Here is a 16039-nt window from a genome sequence, read left to right as displayed (position 1 = left end):
GAAGGTGATAAAACCATAAAAATCTTGTACTGAATTTTCAAATTGAATGTTAGGAGCTTTTATAGACTAAACCCAAAGTCTTGGGCCCGTTAACTTTTGTTAGTGGTGATGCTTAGGAGAGTATGGGTCTGTTTGTTTATCCCATTCCCTTCCCTTTTAACACTATTCACTTAAAAAAAAAAAAAAATCAACACCAAAATAGTCTCACTTTTTTGTACTTTTTATATAACATCATTTAATTTTTATTACTATTCAAATAAAAAAATAACTCTAATTTTTTTTTTTTTTTTTTTTTTTTCACTTTCCACACTAATTTTGTACCTTTTTTTTTTTTTATACCAAACATTCTTACTTTTTCTCACATCAATCCATATAAGCTATAGTAACAAAGAGCAAAAGGGCAAAAGGATCATCGGCCTAGACCATCTCCACCACTTCTTGGTTGTGATTATTTGAATGCCACTTCTAGTCAAGTCATCTCATGAGAAGATTTTCAACAGCAATGAATCCCACTCAGGGCCGGCTTAATGTTTTCTGGGGCCTTAGGCGAAATTTTTAAATGGGAACTTATCTTTTTTTTTAAAAAAAAATATTTATATATTAATTAAATAATATTTATTTTAATATTATTATTATAGTTAGAGTTCTCATTTTTATTAATTCTTACAAAAATAAACACAACAATAAAAAATCTTTTTTTTTTTATTTTTTTTATTTTTTTTATGAATCAATCCAAGAACCACACCAACTCTCTGCTAAGCAAATGTTCCAAAACTGAAGCACGCAAAAGCAAACTAACCCAAAGAAAAACCCACTAGAAATATTATCAAGAACTCATACAAAATTATCAAAATAAAAAAAAAAACAAAACAAAACAAAACAAAAAATATCCATACCGTGGCAATAACTTCGTCACTTGATTCTTTGATACACATCTGTTTCAAACAAAACCCACCAAAAAATTTGTCAAAAACCAATACAAAACCCACCAGAAAAATCAAGCATAGAAATAAACATTAATTTTTTTTTTTTAATTTTATGAATCCTTACCTCTTTGATACACCTATTTCAAACAAAACTCATCAAAAAAAATTGACAAAAACTCATACAAAACCGACAAGAAAAATCAAGCACATAAATAAACATTACAAATTATTATTTTTTTATTTTTTATTTTTATTTTTTATGAATCCTTACCTCATTGATACACATGTTTCTCTCTCTGGCCTAGCCCCTCTCTCTCTCTCCCTCGCTTCATCTCTCTCCATCACATTCTGTTTTGAGTGAAACTAAGGAAAGAGAAAAAAAGAAGATAAGAGGGGAGGCTATCGACAGTGGAGAAGAAAAGAGAGAAAGAAAAAGCAAGGAAAGAAAGTGGGTGGTTAGGTAGGGTTAAAATGATTTTTCAATATCAAATAATTTCGGTTGCATAGGTAGATAAGCTCTTTTTAAGTATAAGGATATTTGTTTTTCTGGGTTAATTGGTCTTATTTTACCATGGACTTATTATATTGGGGCCTTATTAAATTGAGGCATTTTTTAAATTACTTACTTATCATGATTAGAGACCTTAAGTTTTTGTAAAAATAAAATTAAAAAATTAAAAAAATTAAAAATTATTAAACTTTTTTTTTTGGGGCCTTATTAATGCGGGGACCCTAGGAGAGCGCCTCACTCGCCTAGTGGTCTAACCGGCCCTGATCCCACCACCTCCCAATGTCTTTTTTAATGTTTGTTTTTTAGAAGAAATTAGCTTGACTTCTATGAGCAATTTGATGAGTTATATAGCCCAGTATGGCACCTAAAGCATATGAGGCAAAAAGAATGATTGAAAGATGACCGAGCCAGATATGATACATGAAAGAAGAAAAATGCTACCTGCCAACCCTATTAAATCAATCATTAAATTTGTAGCTTTATGTATATTGATACATTTTTTGGTACGACTTGACCGAAGATGGATTGCCTGCAAAATAACAACAGCGTCAAAGGGTCCCGGCCTTGGCCGGAGATACTCCGATGTTTAAGTTAACATGTTTTGTCTGAAGTGAAAAATATAGTAATGAGCTTAAGAGCATTCCCAATGGAAGAGCTAAATGTTATTTTTATCTAAAATGACTCTTCAAATGTTTAAAAAACCTCCTACATTGAATTAGCCAAAAGAAAATGTAAAATAGATATTTGATTAGAAGAGTTAAAAAAAAAAGCTAAATGTAGCAGCACTTTTCAAGGGAGCTATTTTATTTTTTATTGTTTCTCTCACCTATTTTCTCTTTGTTCCAAATCTTTTCATACTTTTTCTCTGCATGTTCTCTTTTTCCCAAAACTTTTTCCATTTTTCCTCTCACATGTTCTTTTTTTTCTAAAACTTTTCTTACTTTTAATAATATTTTAATAGAATAGATAGAAATATAGCTAATCGGATGTAAAGACATTTAAAAATGGCTTAGCTAAACTAGATAAATGTGAGTTTTAACAAGCCATTTTACATAAAAATATGGCTCTTCTATTGGGAATGCTCTAAGGTCTCTTTTAGTTTATTGTTTTTTCCTTGTTCCACCTTCAGGTGGTTAATAGATAGTAGAAGGTAGTTTAAAGATAATGAAGGGTAGTTGATAGATAGTGGGAGGTGGTTGAGAGATCATGGGTTATCCACATTCAGATAATGGTGAAGAGATAATCTCATGATGCTTGAGTGGGACCCATAATAGATTTTATTCCCAACAACATAAATCTCACATAAGTTAATGATGAATTCCACAAATCTAAATAGTTAATCTATCGAGGAAACTACACCTAAAGCATGCGGGGGCAAAAAAAATAATTGATAGATGACCGAGCCAAATATGATACAGGAAAGAAGAGATCGAAATGCCACCTGCCAACTCTGTCAAATCAACTTCTACGTCTTTTCTTCACACGAATGTGGGCCCAAATGGATGATTCCTAAAATACAATATCTTATATCTGAGGGTCTTCTCTTATCGCTCAATAGACATTCAATTTTTTCAATTCAGAATTTGTACTCAATTTGTATTAACACATGCATGAATAAATGTTGAGATTATATGCCATGAACATGGACGTAAAATCAACAAAGCCTTTGGTCATTTCTTTCAAAAATTAAAGTAGATATAGTACCTACCTCAAAAAGAAAAAGAAAAAAGAAAATAATTAAAAGGCAGATAAAATAACAAAATAATTTTAAATTTAGGTGTAAAGGCCGGGGATAATTGATAGGTGAGGACATCAATTCCCATCAACAAAAACATTGCAATTAAATCTTTATTTGGAAAATAGTATGCAAATGGCTTTACCAAGTTATTTTTTCATATTTGTTGTATGGCCCCAACAACGTAAGATTAATTTCTTTCATATCTGTACTTTTCGCCTCTCAAAGTTTAAAGTATTTTGGCTATCTCCACCTCTCCCTTTCTTATTCTTCTTCTCATTCTATTCCAATAATCTCATTTCCAAGTTTTATCTCAATAAGAAATTCTCTAATCACAATGGCTGTCATTGTCAATATAAGCTCGTAGAAAGAATCATTGAAAGATGGACCGAGCCCAACGAGTTACAGGAAAGAAGAATCAAGTAGACTTGGCTTAATTACAAAAAAATAAGACTTGGCTTCACTTTACCACATCTTTTATTGACACTAATGTCCACATGGTCCGAAATGTAACAAATGATTCTTTGAATCAAATCATCTTTGACAAATATTTTAGAATAAATAAAATCAACATAAAATATGGTTTGGAGTTCTGACAAATAGCTCCTTGAATTTTAAAAAGTAATTAAACACTTTACAGAATAAGCAAAACAAAGAACAATAATTAAGTCCTTAATTGCAATTAGAAAAAGCAATAGAATTTGTTAATGTATCACATCAGTACTAATCACAGTGTGACACGTATCACTAACAGTAATATAAAAAAACAAAATATAGGATTAAAAAAAAAATTCGTGTTTTCTTTTCCGCTAGTGGGCATCTTTGGGGTAAGTGGTCATTATGCACATGAATCTAACCTTTTTCTTTTTTTTTTGCTTTCCCTGTAGTTCTTGTTGGATCCCCCCACCTGATCTACAAGAAATGTTGTGTTGCCGTGACATTTTGTTTGTTTATAGTTCAATTTATATAATTTAAATAAAGCATGTTTTGGAACCTTATATGTTGCACAAACTCTATAGACTTGCATGCCAAGCTAGGAAATCCTTTTTTGATGAGTTGGGACTAAGAAATTGATGGAACATGCTATAAAATCTCTGTTTTGGATTAGACTTTCCAGAGGTAGGGATGGCAAACATGGTAGATTTGGTTGTTTTTATTTCTACCTGAATCATTTAGGGAGTTTAAGAACAACTATCAACAACATAGAAATGAAAGGAAAAACAGAGAACAGAGAATGAGGAGAAGATTTTTTGTATATTGATGGATTGATTGATTGAACCTTTCATTTTTATTTTAAGTGAGTGACATTTGATTTGGAGATTTATTAACAAAACAAACACATGCCCCCTCCATCTGAAAATTGCTCTCACTCTTTCCGTTTTTGGTTCATCCCTTGATTTTTTCAATGGTTAGAAGTCGAGGCTTGAAACTTTTCTGCTTTTCCAAATTACAACTCTTCCCCAGTACTTTTTCTCACCATTTAGGCTCAATGACTTGGATGCTGTGGGCCTACCTCTATTCACCAAATCATATGTATACGAGTTTTTAGTTTAAAAAGATTAAATTTTGACATAAGTATCCATGTTTGAAATGGTGTAAAAAATAGGCATCTGCATATAGATTAGTCCAGGGGATCAAAACTGGAAGTTGATCAAAACCAGTAAGAGAGTTGGAATCTAGAAATAAATACCAAAGAGTTTCTTTACTTAAGTTCCACATCCATTTTGGGATTTGGCCCATGAATCTTGTTGTGGGAAAGATCCAAAAACCACAACTCATCTTGGTTCTTTAGAAAATCTGGGAATTCACTTAAGTCACAGGAACCTAGATTTAAAGTTCTAAATTTTGGAAAAGTTGAGTTTGTACTTAGCTTCGTATGCAATGAAATATTGTTACTAGAAAGAAGGAGCCTAGACAGGTTTTTGAGTTTCAAAAACAAGTCAAATTCCACCGTGCCACTCAAGTGATTAGAAGATAGATCAAGATATTCAAGATTCACAAGCCTAGATATTGAATGTCGAATTGAACCATACAACCCATTATATCCTAGTTCTAGCAAGATTAGTTGGGTAAGGTTACCAAGTGAAGACGACATTGGTCCAAAGAAATTGCATTCTTTGGCATCAAAATAATTTAGGGACTTAAGTTTACCAATTGATCCCGGTAGCTCACCAGAGAAACTCGTCCAAGAAAGTTCCATTAATTGAAGGTGGCTGCTTCTGTTAAATTCTGGAATAGTTCCAGTGAGATTTTGGTTAAAACTCATATCAAGAGACCAAAAACTGGGCAGATGGAAAATTCATATGGGAAACTCACCATGCAACCAATTATTCGCTAGTTCTAGCGAGATTAGTTGGGTAAGGTTACCAATTGTGTTAGGTATCTCACCGGAGTAACTCGCCCTAGAAAGTACCAATGATTCGAGGCAGCTGCTCCTGTTAAATTTTGGTCTTCTTCCGATGAGTTTTGTATTGTCTCTCACATCAAGAGACCGAAGATTGGGTAGATGAAAAATTCTCGTGGGAAACTCACCATGCAAGGCACATTCTGCTAGAATAAGAGATGTTAAAGAAAATAAGTTTGCCAAGATATGGGTCCAATGGATGATATGTCAACCTTAATAAGATGTAGTTCTTTCAAGTTTGTTAGCTTGTGAGCTATGCTTTTGAGTCTCTATCCCTTAGTTAGAAGTCTTTTGCTGCAGTCTCTCTTCGATATGAGAAGGTGAGATCCCTGAGTCTTGTTCTGAGAGGAAAAAGGTTGGAAGGCGAACCATAGAGTTAATTATCAATTAATTGATTTTCACAAGGCGTTACACAACTACAATCAAGCCACAACATGTCAAATCAAATCATTATGGGATAACGACCATGACCACCATGATGACTTTCTTTAATCACGAAGGTTGAAAGTTCACAATCATATGCGAAAAATACAAAACTTGTGAATCTGATACAGCCTGTGCACCCACACAACCAAACTAATTGCAATTCAAGATCAACATGCATGAGTGTACTTCAAAAACCCCAGAAAAAACAATAAAAAATGCTTTGACTAAAAACAAAAACAACACCTACAAAAACCTAAAAATGAAACACATGATAAGAATAATGCGGATCCTTAAACCCCTTTGGTTGGTCAACATAAACTTCTTGAAGCACTCCATTCAAGAAAGCACTCTTAACATCCATTTGATACAACTTGAAGTTAAGATGACATGCTATACTCAGAAGAATCCTGATAAACTCAAGTCTAGCCATAGGAGCAAAAGGCTCATCAAAATCATTTCCTTACACCTAAGTGTACCCTTGAGCAACCAATCTAGCTTTATTTCTCACAACAATACCATTCTCCTCAGATTTGTTCTTAAAGATCCATTTGGTCCCTATTACATTGTTATCACTAGGTCTAGGTAATAGCATACCTACATCATTTCTTGTAAACTGATGTAACTCTTCATGCATAGCTTCCAACTAGCTATCATCCTTTTGAGCTTCCTTAACTTTCTTAGGTTCAACTTGAGATAGATAGCAAGCACATGAAACTAAATTAAGAACTCTAGTTCTCAATCTTCTCCCTTCTTCCAAATTCCTAAGAATAATTCTCTTTAGGGTGATTCATCTTAAGTCGTGAAACAAGTTCCTTTAAAAGAACTTTCGGCCTATGAATCGAATACTCTTCATTTTCAGAATCTTCAAAATGAATCTCAACAATGTCTTCAACTACCTTGTTGGAACAAGTGGCTCCAATAGTTTTATTTTTTATTGAGGATCAATATATATTTTTTTTTTCATATTTGGCCCATCTCAACTTACAAATTAACCGTTAGATTTGTAAGCTTATGTGGACCCTAAATAAGTCAATGGTAAATCCTACAAATCTAATAATTGATATATTGAATTTGTAAAAAAATATGAGCAAAATATGAAGAACTTATTAACCCTAACATTTTCTTTTTTTATTTTATACCTTTTTTATTTTGTAAAACAATTTTTTTTTTTTTTTTTTTCTTAAAAAGGGTCAAAAATTTATCAAATGAATTTTCTTTTGTAGACTCCACATAAAACACTTTTCAAATCATCTCATTTGAGGAGATGACTTAACTAGCAAAAGGTTTTTCTTTTTTTTACCACATTCGAAATCTTTGTTGTTTTTTTTTTTTTTTTTTTTGGATAATCAAGATATAAACATTGTTGGTTCTGTCATGGTGAATTTGCTCTGTAAGACATGCCAAACATATTCAGCACATGCAAAAATTTATCAAAAGTTCCTTAGAAAAAGACACCTGATTCCATGCGACCTTAGACCATCTAGGATTGATCTCACTGTCGGACCATAGAAAGGCTTTAAGGTCTTCCTCAACTTCCTTGATAACTCTGCCTTTGGAAGAATAAATAAATCTGACAAGAAGACTTGAACTGCGAAGGGAATAGATTTTACCAGCTGAAGGCTAGCATAAGTCCAACTATACATGCAAGAGAAACTGATCGACAACAATTGCAGTCTGATCAGAAACATGACATTTGGCGGCATTTATTGAAGACACAATAGTTGTCTTTCAAATTAACCTTGGGGTTTATCATTTCCACCAAAAACTTGAGTTCAAGCAACAATATGCATTTGTTGAAGACTTGAATAAAAATTGTAATTTTGCTAACATGGCCCCTCCTTAAAACTTAAATCTGATCTTCTCATCACATACTGGAATTTGGAGTTCACAAATATGAAGAGATACTGGATTTGTATGTGCTGAATATGTTACAATGTTGGTTTGAAGAAAAACACTCGGTCATAAGAAGTTTTTTGTCAGCTGAAAATGTCCCAAATCTGCATTTCCCCCATTCCCTTTCACAATATACAAAGGTTAATCATCTTCCTCCTCCTAAATTACATCAAGGGTCTGTCTATCTACGATACAAGGAGGAAAAACACAAAACAGATGCTCAAAAAAGAAAAAGAAAAGATCTGTTAACCAACCCTTCAGGATTGCAATGCCCACAAAACAGGGGGGAGATGAAAAACCAAAATACCTAATGAGAATCAAACTGATCAAAGCTTCTTTCTCATACCAGACTTTTTTGACTTGGATGATGGGCTTGAGGTCTGGTTGAAGGCAGATGGGCAGAACTCGCTCACACTGCATATACCACAGTTAGGTCTGAGGGGAGTACAAATCGTCTGTCCAAATCCTACCTGAATATATACAAATCGCAACCAACAAATGCATTTAATAGTAAGATGCCTGTGTTAGTAGTATGGAGAAGCCACAGTGCAATGTTATTAAAAATTACAGGTACATTACAGTTTTGGTGGAAAATATTTCTCAATAACTGTTTTCTGTACTTTCTTGTGCTTGGTGCAAGTGAAAATCATTAACAAAAAAGCTTTTTATGGTTAACAGAAAATTAAACATTGTTGAAGGGTGAGCCACTTTCTGAACTAAGCTTATGCTGCCACTTCAAATTGCTCCCTATGCCAACCAAAAAAAAAAAAACTCCTTTTGCCGCCACCTCCCTCCCCCAACTTCTCCCATCACCACTGCCACCACAACCATCATTGCCTACAAACCTTTCATGCATTTTTTGTTGCTCTAACGGAGATTTTCGTTGCAATCAAACACTAGAAAAGTATTTTCAAGGTTTCAATCAAATGATGAAAAGATTTTCTATTGAAATCATTTTCGCTAGGAGATATTCTCTGTGGAAATAAAGGGAACCCAAAAAGAAGATTGAATTGAAAAGAATAGGAAGCATTATTAGGTTCCTCTCTATGTTATTTGGATGTTTGTAAGGAAAAAAAATGATAAAATTTTTGAGGTGGCCAATGACCATGTTAGCTAACATTTTTGAAAAGTTTTTTTATCTTTTCAAACACAAAAACACATTTCTCATAACGCCTTCACCAAACAAAACGCAACACTTTATAGAAAACTTCCCACACCTTCTTAGAGAAAAATTTTGAGAGAACACGTGCTCATTTTTCAGGTGCAGAAGCTAACTTGTTACTTACAACTTTTTTTATATAAAAAAATAGAGAAGTGGACGCACAACAACCCCAATAGGTTAGAGGTGATAACGTGGCCATTCCAACATGATAGCGGCAACCTTAACAAGTCAAAGATGACAGCGTGGTCACCTCTCTATTCTTTTTAGTTTTTTTCAATTTTCTTTAAGCAAGAAGTCAATCTCCACACGTGAAAAAATAAGCACATATTTTCTCAAAATAAACACGTTTAGTATTTGTTACTTTGAAATCCTAAACACCAAAAAGTTCACTAGACAATTTTCTTCTATAAACGCCATAGACAACACTTCCCAAATCTGGACCCCAACGAAAACACTTCACATAAAAAAACTTTTTCAAATCAAAACACAAAAAAACACTTCTCAAAAACGTTAGCAACATGGTTGTTATCTCTCGTTTGGAATATTTAAGGAATGAAAAGGAATTTTTTTTATAAGTAAATACAATTTATAAAAAGCACAAAAGGCACAACCCAAATACACAAGTATACAAAAGAAACACCTACCTAGAACAAGAAAAACATGAAAATTAGAAATATTTGAGTCAAAGGCAACTGTCCATTGGTAGTCTTAAAAATAAAATTTCTTACATTCCCCCCATCGTTCGTTCGTGGTCTTCGAGGCATCGATCATTTCTTTCCCTCCACAAACACTAGCGGTGGCGCGTGGCGGCGCTGCGTGCTTGGGGCCGGCTAGTTCGTGATGGAACGACGCTTCTCCATTGAAGCGAAATCCTTTAGCCTCTCGGCAAAGGAAGGGTCTCCCGTTTTCCGGTTGGAGGAAAGGAGAAAAGGTTTTGTAGGGTTTACTTTTGCGAGCAGCCAATGCTCTTCTTGGCTGGTGGACACAGTGGACGCGGCTTGTCAGGTGAAGGATGATGGCGCGAAGTCTTACCGTGAGGGAGATAAGGCCTCGATGGTCCATGGGGGTGTTAATAAGGTAGGTAGGTTCCTGGAGGTGTCAGTTTATGCGGAGGGTGGTCGTAAAGGAGTCATATGGCTCCCGGAGGGCCGTTATGGGTGGGGCTGGAGGCGTTTTGCAGGAGAGTTGCAGCTTTTGTTGGCTACTTCTGAGGGGAAGACTGGGTCTTTGAAGTCTGAGACCCTCTCCGCCGAGGATGCAGATCAAGATATCCTGGGTTGATGCGTTTGCGGGAGGTTCTCAGGGTCGTTCCTTTGCGGAGGTGTTACTATCAAAACCTTGTTCTGAGGAGGTTTGTAGGAGTTTGAAGGGGCGGTCTTCTCATAGCATGGATCTTTTTTCGGTGTCGTCATGTTTTGAGGTGGGGAGCGGCGGCTCTGAACAGTGGCTCGCGGTGGATTGTTTTAAACTGGAGAAGACTTCTCTGATGGCGGCTGGCTCTACGAAGAAGACGAAGGGCATTTCTGTCAAGAGATGGGTCAAACATCTCTTAGGGTTTCTTCATTCTGGTATGGACCGAATTCTTTCTGGGCTGTTGGAAGGCTTTTTAGTTGGTTTTGAGGGAGTTCATTTAAGGAATAAGATAAGGGTTGTCTTCAAATATTTGAAAGGCTGTAAGGGCTTCGGGCTTCGGGCTTGGGCTTTCTCTAAAGCCCAAACTCGCTGGACGTCCTAAGCCTTCTTGTAAGGTGCTTCCGAAGGCCTGGACTAAGCCCCTACAGGGTAGGGTGTCTTCGCCGATGGGTTCGATTCTGGTAGGCCCGCACAAGGTGGTTTCCGGTGGCAACCCGTGGTGCCAAGCGGTCAGCAGGTGTCCATGGTCTGGCAGGGGGGATTGGGTTAGATGTTGATGGACCACTTGAGTCTAAGTTGGAGGCGGATCCGGTGTCTTTGCCGTTGGATTCAATCCTAGCGGGCTCGCCCGAGGTGGTTTAGGAGTCTCCGTCGCCGGCTACGGCCTCTAGTGGCTGCTCTGTGCCGCCCAGTGATGTTCTTGCCCCTGCGATGAGGAGTGTGGCGGCCCGAGGTGCTTGGGTTCGATGAATTTGGGCTTCCAGTGAGTTCTTCGAAGGTGCAACTCGTCGCCTCTTTCTCTCCGGTGAAGGCTTTTGTTTCTCAGTGAGCTCTCTAGGTTCTGCTTGGGAGACTCCGGCGACAAGGGTTGATGCTGCTAAAACTGATCAGGACACTGATCCGAGGAAAGGTCTGATCCGTCAAGGGTTTCTTGGGCCAAGTTCTGTTTTCCATTCTCAAACTGTGGTGAAGGAAGCGTCCTCTTGTTCTATGGACGACGGTTCCCTAGGGGAGGCAAAGGAGGGAGGTGCTCCTTTTTTGTCTTCTGTCTCCAGGCCTCAACTAGGGTATTCCCGGAGAGCGAAGGATAAATTAGCTAAGCATCTGCCTGCGATGAAGGAGGTTTCATCATCAGTTATAGGTTCTAAGGTTGTCGTCGAAGAATCACTGGTCTGTTCTTCTTCGAAGAAGCACTCGGTTGAACTGGGTTTGAGACTCAGCGAACCTTTTCCTCGCATGTCGGAGGGTGGTGCTCCAATTTACTCCTCTGTCTCCAAGTCTCAAATTGGGTATGCCCGGAGAGTAAAGGAGAAGATTGCTCAACAGTTGCATAAGAAGGAGTTGTTTGCCGAGGTTGTGGCGGAAACTGCGAAAAAGGAAGTGGAGAACTATTCGGAGGTGTGCTAGATGCAGTGAAATTCCCCTCCATTGTGGCATTGTCTTGTGGTGAATCTTTTTTCGAATATTGAAGAGGAGCGGGAGCTCCATACCCTAAAGGTAAAAGGGAAGAGGGAACTCAAAAATTTAGAATGCTCCATCAATTATGAGGTTGGAGGGAGACTCGCTCCGGAGAGGTGCCAGCGCCAGCGGGGTTGTGTTGGGACTAAAAATGCATTTTCCTTTCCTCTAGAGATGCATTAGGGGCTTTGGGTTTTTAGGGCTGGTGTTGGGCTAGTGTGGGTTTTAGTCTTTGGGTTCTTCTTTTGGTGTTACCGTTTGGCTTTGGTTACTTGTTAGGTTTTTTGGGTTGGGTCTTCCTGGGTTTTATCTTTGGGCATTAAATTGAGCTACCTATGTATATTTTCTTGTGTGTCTAGAGGCGCATTGCGCTTTTTTTGATATATACAATATTACTTCTCAAAAAAAGATCATCTTTCACGTAGCAACATTCTGAAGCCCCACATTGCCCTTTCCAACGGGTGAAAAGGTCTACTACTCGACTAGCTATAACCCAAGCCAACCCTACAAGGCTAAAAATGATATTCCAAAGGGCGCCAACCATCTCACAATGGAGTAAATGGTGGTCCACTAACTCCCCACTCTTCTTGCACATACAACATCATTCAACCACAAAGAGATGCCGCTTTCTAAGATCATCCATGGTTAGGATATTCTCTAAGTCAGTCAACCAAGCACAGCATAGCACTCTCAAAGGAGCTTTATTTCGCCAAATACTTCTCCAAAGGTAGGAGTGTTATCATGAAGAACAAGGACATTATAGTAAGATCTAACATCAAACAACCCTCTCTTGAAAGGTATCCAACAAAGCTTGTCTTCGCTACTCCGTCTAAATCTGAGGGAGTATAACAAATTAAAGAACGAGGTAAAGAGATCCATCTCCCAATCATGAGCCGCTCTATGAAAGTTAACATTCCACTTATGAGAGTCGCTCGAAAGCACCAAATGGACTGGCATGGAGGCATCCTTACATCGAGCCAAACTGAACAAGTTCGAAAAAGCTATATTGAGGGCCTGATCCCCACACCACATATCATGCCAAAATCATAGAGCCATCATCGACCTCAAATCTAGAATGGCTAGAGAATTCCACCAACTCTTGATATTCTTCCATATCCCCACCCCAAACAACCTGTGAACTTCATTAGAACACAAACCACCCCCGCACGCTACGAAGCAGGATCCTCACCAGTTCAAATGAACTGGAAAATATCCAGTTAGTTATAGTGGAAGGGTATTTTTGTCTTTTCACTTTTTGAGGGGACAAAAATACTCATCCACCATAACTAACTAGATATTATCCAGTTCAAATGAAATGGAGAGGATCCTAATTCACACACTACCATACTTAGCATCCACTACCACTGTACCACCCTCTACAATGCTTCTCTCTTATAAACATAGTGTCAAAGCCACTTCCCCAAAAAAGCTCAATTGAATAAAAGTAAATTACAGACCCCCAACTGTCCTTCTAAGATCGGAGAACAAACCTTAGCCTAACTAACCAAATGGAATTTGAACTCTTCACCAATACTACCCACAAAACGTCCCCCTACAACTTCTCTTTGTGGTTGGCATACCAATTGGGAGGGGAAACAAAGACAAATACGCAGGTTAGATAGAGTAATTTTAATCAAGGTAACCCTCCCACCCTTAGACAAATAAAACCTCTTCCATCCAGCCAACTGACGTTTTATTTTCTCAATAATGTCATCCCATATAGATTTGGCTTTAACCGAAGCTCATAGCGCAAGGCCCAGATATGTCATCGAAAGAGAAAAAAATCCTGCAACCCAAGATGCTGGCTAGAACTTCCACATTAATGACATTGCCAACGGGAACCAACTCTAATATAGCCATATTAATCTTCAAACCTAAAACCGCTTCAAAGCATAAGAACAAGCCACGCAAGTTATGAAGATGATTTGGATTTTCCCCACAAAAAAAAATCAAAGTATCATCCACAAATAAAATGAGGGAAATGTAGAAGGCACCAACATTTCTAGATCCCACTAAAAAACCTAATAATAGACCTTGTTCGTTTAAGCCTAAATCATTCTACTTTACGCCTCCATAACAATAACGAACAGTAAGGGGGATAGAGCGTCATCCTGTCTCAAGCCAAATGAACTACTAAAAAACCCGTCAAAGTGTCGTTCACCAAGACAAAAAAGCTAATAGAGGCGCTATCCACTTACAACATTTCTCCCCCAAAACCACATCTCAACGTATACAACAAAAAATCCCAATTAACATAATCAAAAGCCTTTTCTATATCTAGCTTGCACAGCACACTTGGATCCATGGTTCTAATCCTACTATCAAGGCACTCATTGACAATGACAACAAAGTCTAGAATCTACCTACCCCTAGTGAAAGCCTTTTGAGGCATGGAAATGATCCTCTCCAATTTTCAACATGTTACATAGGACATTGGCAATAATTTTGTAAACTCCGCCCACCAAGCTAATAGGTCAAAAGTATTTAATATCAACAGCCCCAAGTTTCATCGGAATAAGTGAAATGAAGGTTGCATTGAAGCGTTCATCTCACATTCCTTCAATATCAGACATATGCTCACTGGTTCCAGCATTTAGCATGCTTGTGAGCCACTAAAACATCTAAAAATGCAATAGTCTTTTGCTGTATGTTAAAGAAATGACCCAGCAACCAGCTGTAGCTTCAGTTGCAGCGTTTCCCAATTTAGCAACAGAAAGACAAACTGATTCACTGAAAATAGGGCATTTGTGAATTTGCCAATGCTCAAGCAAATATTGCACACACTTATATAATTACAAATACCAAAGATACATATTTAAAGTGTTGTGTGCGCGCGCTCAACCAAATATATGCACACTTATATAGTTACAAATACCAAATATACATATTTAAAGTTATCATTTGTGTGTGTGTGTGTGTGTGTGTGTGTACTTTCTTTTTCTTTTTTCTTTTCAAGTCAGAATAAGTGAGCCACACTTACCAAAAGAGGGTTAATTGGATCCCACTCTTCCTTTGGAAGCCATAGTTGCAACACCTTTCTTGTTTCCTCAGGTGATGAAGTTTTCTAGAAAAGACAAAAAGGATTAGCAACCGATTCTATGCCATTGGAGAAGTTTAAAACACCATCATGATTCAAGTGAGACACAAAGAAGGCCACTGTATTATCCCTGACTTGCAGTGACTTAAGATTGTAAATATGTCTGACACAAACAGACTTTGGGACGGTAAATTATTATAAATAAAGGAAAAAAAAAAAAAGTAAAAGTTGAACATAAGATATATATCCATCACACATACACATGTATCCCATTCAAGGGTCTCTCCCTTGAAGCTCTTCAGATATTAGTTTTTGTTTCATACCCCTCCAGACAAAGAGAAAAGAGAATAAAGTATAAATATAACTAAATGAAGGACAAAAAAAAAAAAAAACAAGAAGAAAAAGATGCAGAACTGGGCTAAGAGAAAAATCTTCAAGCTAAGAAAAAAATCTTCAATGTACCATGGACTACTGGACTGGTAATTCCCCACATCCATTAGTTCTCATCCCTAAGAAAGGGGGGGCGGTGGATCATAAGGATTTTTGACCAATCAGTCTAGTGGGAGCTATGCCGCTGTGTATAAATTAATCTCTAAGGTGCTAGTGAACAGATTGAAATTTATGTTAGAGAAATGCGTTTATTAAGGAGAGACAAATCTTGGGTTTGGTCCGGATAGCTAACAAGTGTATCAATAGTCACCTCAGATCTGGGGTGCCCGGTTTATTATGTAAATTGGATCTAGAGAAGGTGTATGATCATGTGAATTGCGAGTTTTTATTCTATTTATCGCATAGAAGTGGGTTCGGGGAGAAATGGAGAGCTTGGATAGCATTTTGTATTTCTACAGTCCGCTATTCTGTTTTGGTCAATGGAAAGCCCTTTGGATTTTTTAATAGTACTCGGGGAATACGACAAGGGGATCTACTATCTCCTTTCCTTTTTGTTATTGTCATGGAGGCTCTGAACAGAATGATGGCGGCAACACAAGCCAGTGGCCTTGTAGATGGTTTTTCAGTGAGGATGAGAAATAACTTTGGAATAAGTGTGTCGCATTTGTTGTTTGTTGATGATTCTTTAATATTCTGTGGGGCAAACGAGGAACATATTCGTAATTTGCGCTATGATTTAAAGCG

At 37.2% G+C, this 16039-nt stretch overlaps 1 protein-coding gene across 4 annotated transcripts in view; it reads right to left on the bottom strand.

The window, feature by feature from the left end:
- Positions 1–7841: 7841 nt before the first annotated feature.
- Positions 7842–16039, bottom strand: part of LOC132165841 (endonuclease III homolog 1, chloroplastic-like) — a 33094-nt gene continuing 24896 nt past the window's right edge. For 3 of the 4 annotated variants that reach the window (XM_059576526.1, XM_059576534.1, XM_059576551.1), the window contains 2 exons: positions 14849–14932; positions 7842–8309 (listed from right to left, as the gene is read on the bottom strand). In XM_059576526.1, the coding sequence (XP_059432509.1) occupies positions 8055–8309; positions 14849–14932 (339 nt within the window). In that variant the 3' untranslated portion in view covers positions 7842–8054. Of the gene's footprint in view, positions 8366–14848; positions 14933–16039 lie in introns of all 4 variants that reach the window. The other variant, XM_059576543.1, reaches the window with a different exon arrangement.

This window comes from Corylus avellana, chromosome ca1, assembly GCF_901000735.1.
Source record: "Corylus avellana chromosome ca1, CavTom2PMs-1.0".
NCBI classification, from domain to species: domain Eukaryota; kingdom Viridiplantae; phylum Streptophyta; class Magnoliopsida; order Fagales; family Betulaceae; genus Corylus; species Corylus avellana.
This window is presented reverse-complemented; position numbering and strand designations above follow the sequence as displayed.